This window comes from Octopus bimaculoides, chromosome 11, assembly GCF_001194135.2.
Source record: "Octopus bimaculoides isolate UCB-OBI-ISO-001 chromosome 11, ASM119413v2, whole genome shotgun sequence".
In the NCBI taxonomy this organism is placed as follows: Eukaryota; Metazoa; Mollusca; class Cephalopoda; order Octopoda; family Octopodidae; genus Octopus; species Octopus bimaculoides.
This window is the reverse complement of record NC_068991.1, coordinates 68,114,133-68,121,170: the sequence shown is the minus strand read 5'-3', so window position 1 is coordinate 68,121,170 and position 7,038 is coordinate 68,114,133. Positions and strand designations below refer to the sequence as shown.

Sequence of the window (7,038 nt, the reverse complement as noted above, 5' to 3'; positions counted from 1 at the left end):
ATATATATATATATACGCATTTTCATTTGCCACCATGTTTATTATAACCGAGGTATATCAGCGGCAATATCGCTTCTTACACCACAGAATTACATGCACAAAGTATTTTGCGAATGTACATAAGCATATGTTCCTCCGTATACATGTATGTATTTGTGCATGTATGCACGTACGTATATTTGTATGCATGCGTGCATACAAATATGACACGCAGTGTCTTTTTAAATGTTTTGAATTCATCGTAAGATATTTATGTGAAAATTTAAATATTTGTAACAACAATATAATGTACAGAAACAAAACCTCATAAAATCACAAATGAACAACAACAAAAACAAAAATAGCTAGAATAAAAAAAAAACAATAATAATTGGAACACATTGAAATCAAACAACCATTATTCCGCCATGTTTTGATGTTTCGCTATGAAATTAGTTCTGCCATACTGGATGTCTCTTTGCAAATTTCGTTCCTTCAATATAATTTATGTCTTTTATTTTGTAAAAATTTCATAAATTTATTTCATTTCTGCATTAATGATAACAGCAACAACAATAATGATGATGATGATGAGAAGGAGGAGGAGGAGTATATAGCTGATATCGTTGTTATCGTTATGACTTATTTTATAATTATCATCAACATTATTATCATTATCATCATCATCATCATCGCCAGCAGCAGTTGCATCGCTATGTCACTGCCATCATAATTTCCATTTATATGTTTCTGCTTCGATAAAACAATTTTCTTCTAATTCTATGTCGTTCCTTCTTTCCACAAATGTTTGTTTAATTTAACCATATTAAAATAACGTAATACCACTTTAATTTATTATATTTTATCTTGTATTATCTTTATTTTTCGTCATACATTCATACTATTTTATATTGGGTATTTATCGCGACTTATTCATTTTTACAGTTTCATATATATATATATATATATATATATATATATATATATATTTGTATGTGTGTGTGTGTATATATGTATGTATATATGTCTATTGGTATTAGTTAAACTTGGCTTTCCTTTTTTCCTATTTTCTGTACAATCTTCAATATTTCTTTTCTGTTCCATTCATCTTGTACTTTAGTTTTCAACAGAACATATTGACAGCGAATGACATGCTATAAAATAAACCACTAATTACAAACACACATATACATATATATTTATATATTTATATACATTTATTACAACCTATTGTTTTTTGGCAGGTACTCATATAGATGAACAAAAAAAAATCATACATGCATTGATGCAGAAGCAGGTAAAAAAAAAGGAAAAAACAGATACGAGTGATTCGAATTTCAGGATCGTTATTTTTTTGTTTATACAGATTCAATCTCTATTCGTATGTCTGTATATGTAATACATAACCATGTATGTATGAAATGTATATAATCTTCTGGATTTGTAAAAATGTATATGTATATGATTGTGTACATATTTAATGTTTTTTTTTATGACAAACGTAAGACTTTAGATTCTTATATTCTTCATAGAGTTCATAAATTTTATTCTTCTCCAAACGAAGCACAATTGACGGATATTTAAGCATCTATAGAATCAATAGACTAAAAGAAATTAACAAAATCATTCTAAATGTAATATTTACATTCTGGAATATTTTATTAATTTTTTAATTGTTTTTATTATCAATTTTCATGTTTGGATATTTACCAATACCACCGTCGTATTCTTCAATCGTGCCAATTTTTCTCTCTTTTTTTTCTCTTGTTTTTGTATTTTCGTTCTTCGTCAGCTTTGCTTTTAGTCTACTTTCATTACCATTTCTTTACTCTGATTAGCTTTGGAATATTTCATATTGTTTATTTATACTTTTAATTCACAACTGCAGGGAACATTTACAAGACAGTGTTCAAATGTCATGGAAGTCAACTTTTAAATTCCATTCCTCTGAGAGAAACAAAATAATTACCAATTTCACAATGGGTTTCATCCAATCAACCCTACGCTTTCCATACAAATTTAACTAATTAACTGTCTGTCTAATTAATATAAAAATCATCTTTGTACACTTTTCAGCTACTATATATAACTATATATATATACATGCACACAAACACACGCAACCACGCACACATGTATATACTTATTTTGCATCATTTTTTTTTATATTTTTCTATCAATTTTTTTAAAGTTTTTCAAAATCATAATAAAGAATTTTGATACTCTTCACCCACAGTGCTAGGCACCTTCGAGAAACATGGCATAACTCATTTTTCGAACCATAATAAATAATTGTAAGTTATTTTTCAACTAGAATTTATACAGAGGTTATATTTCATATTTACAAGGCTAGATCCGTTGTGAAATTCCTGATTTTCTCGTCAGTGTTACTAATGTTGTTTTAAAGTGATTCCATCTGGAGATTGAACACAAAATGAAAACTCTACATGAAGAGTTAGTTCTATAATATCACGTGATCCGACCCCGTGTATTGTGTGTATGCTTTTGAATGTTTGTTTTCTTTTATATAGATTATAAAATCATTGGCACATTTATATTCACTGTTAGGTTAAACAACCGAATTTTAGCAATAACAGATATGTGATGCATGTATTTAAAGGTTGTATGTATACACTCTTTTTTACTGACCATAAACATGTTTATATAACACATATAATTGAGAACAAACACATACATACACCTAGACACACAAACATACACTCATGTCATTAAGTGTATACAGCTAATTTATATGTGTGTATAAATGTGTATGCGTAATTTCGTTTAAAGTCCTTTTGAATTAAATATTTTGAGGTAATATTTCAAATTTCAAATGAAATCAAATTCTAAAATAGAAATTAATTGAAAAGTCAAAATGGCAAGCTGACGCCTAGAAAACTTTTGTTTCTATAGAACCATGATCAGCAACTTATATTCCATAAATTTGCTCTTACAGTCATTTGTTGGTATGAGCAGACAGAAATCGTTAGGAGAGGAAGATGGTAATATGTAGCATCCAAACCTTTCCTGGGGGGGGGGGGCTGCACTGATATTTATGAAGTGAAGTGTCTCTGTCTAGTAAGCGAAACCAGATTATAGAGCCGTCTTTTCCACCTGGAACTTCAAACTCGTACTACAGTATCCATCCACTGTACTTCATTATAATCATTTGGCATAGCAAAGAAGGATGGATCAGGAGAATCTGAGAGGGAGAACATACGAATATGAGACGTTTTGTTTTGTGCCATTAACAATGGTACTAACGATGTGCGAGAAATGCAACTAAGAATCGAAACCGAACCGAACATTCGGCAGAGAAAAATCTTATCGTCGCACAACGGTACCAGCTACAGTCTGGCAGAATATTGACAAAGGTGTGGTTGTTATTGGATGTCTGTCGTCAACAACATCCACTTCAATTTCTTCATCTTCGTCATCTGATTTACTCTCATTTATAGGATATTTTATTTGCCGGTCACGTGTTTCCGGTTTATCGTTTTCCTTCTCTCTGTCCTGTTTCGAGGACTCTCGTTGGCTTACATATTGGTATTCTGTTTTGTTATTGTTATTGTTGTTGTTATAATGGTGATGGTTGCTGTTGTGGTGTTGATGATTGGGAAAACAGAAGATCTGAGGATGTTGCTGTGGTAACTGTGGTTGTTGTTGTTGTTGCTGTTGGTTACTAGCATCACTTATAATACTTTTGATGCTTTTGATTTTACCACCATTTTTGAGGTCGTTGTTATTGTTGCTGTTGCTGTTGCTGTTGTTGTTGTTGTTGTTGTTACTGCTGCTGTTGCTGTGGTTGCTGCAGCTGTCGATACTGTTGTTGCTGTTACTGCTGCTGTCGATGTTGCTACTGGTAGTAGTAGTAGTAGTAGTTGTAGGCGTGTTATTAGTCGTGATAGTAGTAGTGGTGGTAGTGAGTTTTTTGTGCTGGAGGTTGCTGAGGTGAAGGTTGAAAGGGAAATGAAGGTCTTGATGAAGATGATGGTGATGGTGATGATGATGGTTGTGTTCTGGCTGCTGCTGTTTGGTAAGATGGAAGCGGGGGAAATGAGGAAGGTGTTGATGGTGTTCTTCGAATTGTTGTGGTTGTTTCTCTTCGGTTTGTTCTTGTTTTTGCTGCTTTCCTTGTTGCTTCTTCTGCTGCTGCTGCTGTTGGTGGTGGTGAAGAAAGAGCAGATGATGCTGTTGATGAAGGTGGAGTTGTTGGCGTTGGCGAAGAAGGTCTTGGTGCGCAGAGTCATCGGGACAAAGGTCAAGGTCATCGTGGTCTTGGTCATCGTCGTTGTTGTTGTTGTTGTTGTTGTTGTTGTTGTTGCTGTTGATGTTGTTGTCGTTATCGTCATCGTCGTCATCATCGTCAATGCTGATGTGGATGTTATCGGAATGTTCTTGGCCAGCCGGCCTCCTGCATAGAAGATATTTACTCATATAGTATCTACACTGTCATCTCTCTCACCTCTCCTCTCTCTCCTCCTCTCTCTCTCTCTCTCTCTCTCTCATTGCCTCTGGTTCAAACGCATCCACTCACACACATTCGGTCTCCTTCCTTCTCTCTACTATTCCCTATCGCACAAACTATCACACAGTATATCTGTCATTCTGTCCGGTCCGTCCGTCTGACTGTTAGTCTATCTATTTATCTATCTGCCTCTCTATCTGGTTTTCTTTCTCTCACTCTCTCAATTCCTTTTGCCTATTCTTAACTCTATGTTATGTATCCTGAAACGAGCAAACACGTAACCCCACCAAAACGTAACTCCACCAACGTTTCGTACAATGTAATGAGGTAGATCTATCAATGAGTTTGTGTGTGTTATTTCTTTACTACCCACAAGGGGCTACACACAGAGGGGACAAACAAGGACAGACAAACGGATTAAGTCGGTTATATCGACCCCAGTGCGTAACTGGTACTTATTTAATCGACCCCGAAAGGATGAAAGGCAAAGTCGACCTCGGCAGAATTTGAACTTAGAACGTAGCGGCTGACGAAATACCGCTAAGCAATTCGCCCGGCGTGCTAACGATTCTGCCAGCTCACCGTGTTTGTGTGTGTGTTTTTGTCTGTGTGTGTGTCTGTGCCTGTGTGTGCTCGCGCGCGTGCACGTATGCCCTTGTTTATCACACATTCGTTGTCTACGTTGTCCTGCAATATTCGTGATGAAATATCTCGCTGATTTAAAATAGTGATAAGATGGGGTCAGTAATCAGTCAATGATTCTGACGGGAACGCAAAAGCGCGTCCCAGCGACCAGAGACAATTCTCAAGACAACATAGGTTCTCGGGACGAAACCTATTTTCCCTAATTATTCATTTATCACGGATACATGCAAAACGTTGTTTTGACGTTTCTTTTTATTTGGGAGATTTTTACCCCATTTGCTTTGCAACTAAGGACCCATGATAAACGAAGATCGCTATACAAGCGGTATTCTGGTCGTAATCTTCGATACAAATTTCCTTATGTCTGAAATCAGGACCATTCTAATTCTAGCTAAATTTTGCAGTATATCTCTAAACAAACACTTCTAATATATATTTGGACTATTCCCCACGGTGTATAAAAAAAAATAGCGTCTGGCATTTTGCTTGCCTTCACGAAATCTCTTCCACGTAGTAGAGGAAGATTTCAGGTTTCACATTTAATTAATTTACATTTATATAGTTTTTCTGTATTCATATATTTGTTTATTTAGGTAGTTATGGATTTATTTAATTATTTAATTATCTAATTATTCATATGTAAGCCGAGTTTCTGTAGCGAAAGAAAAAGCACAACTAAATCAGAATTGCAAATATGTTCGTACGGCGTGTTGTACACACACACACACACACACACACATACACACACACACAGATATATACATATATTTATTAAATACTCTTATATTTATTAAATATATTTATATATATATATATATATATATATATATATATATATATATATACACACACATACACATATACATACATACACGTACATGCATGCATACACGCATACATAAATACATACATACACATACAAACACAAATGCACACACATATGTGTACAAACATATAAAAACACGCACACACACAAGGAAAAATAAATTCAATAAATATTAAACAAAAATACAAAAAAACATAAGCATGCCATAATAATAATAGTAATAATAATAATAATAATAATAATAATAATAATAATAATGCTAATAATAATAATAATAATAATAATAATAATAATAATATAAAGAAACAAGTAACAGAAAAAGTAAATAGAATTAACATAATTTATGACAACAAAAAATACACAACAAACATCCTTGCATATTAAAGCTAACAAAATCACAGAAATTCCTATATTATATGAAATAATTGAATTATATATATATATATGTATTTTGTACTCTCAAATATAGATGCATTAATGATACGATAATGTTAGGACTACAAAAAATGTTTTCTAAGAATGGTTTGTAGCTCAGACCAGAAGCCCTGGATTTTTATCAGAAAGAGAACGATACCATTCACAGTAGTATTTGTCGTGCCAAGACGAATAAAATGTAAAGATGGCCTCAGCGGGATTTGAACTCAGTACGTAGTATGCTGCAAAAAAAATAGCCTACAATTTTATTTTTTCTGTTGCTCTACCGATGGTGCCAATCCTTCTCAGATAAGACCACTAGATGATGATTAATATATGATATGATAAATCAACGCAGCTGACAATACATATAGGTATATGTATATAGAATGAACACATATAGAAAAGATATTTGTGTTCACGAAACCCAGGTCACTTTAGGCTGAGCAGTGAACTGGACCAACAACCAATAGGTCTCTTGGTCCCTTTGGAATATATATGGATACGTGTGTGTTTGTGTGTATGTGTGCGTTAACTCCAGCCCCCCCCCCAGGGAAATTATTACACTGGGCCCTATAAAATTTGTTTGTTAACACCAAGCCACATCACACATAGATCAGAATCAGGCCCTTAGACCCGTCACTATCTGGGCAGCTGATCAGTGTGGCCGTAACAAAAGACGGCACCGTGCGTGTGACATCATATA

General features: G+C 33.9%; 1 protein-coding gene across 1 annotated transcript in view; it reads right to left on the bottom strand.

The window, feature by feature from the left end:
• Positions 1 to 1,185: 1,185 nt before the first annotated feature.
• The window catches only part of LOC106881657 (probable serine/threonine-protein kinase ndrD), a 163,153-nt gene continuing 157,300 nt past the window's right edge, over positions 1,186 to 7,038 (bottom strand). The window contains exon 2 of the mRNA XM_052971921.1: positions 1,186 to 4,393. Coding sequence (XP_052827881.1) covers positions 3,304 to 4,393 — 1,090 coding nt within the window. The 3' untranslated portion in view covers positions 1,186 to 3,303. The remainder of the gene's footprint in view (positions 4,394 to 7,038) is intronic.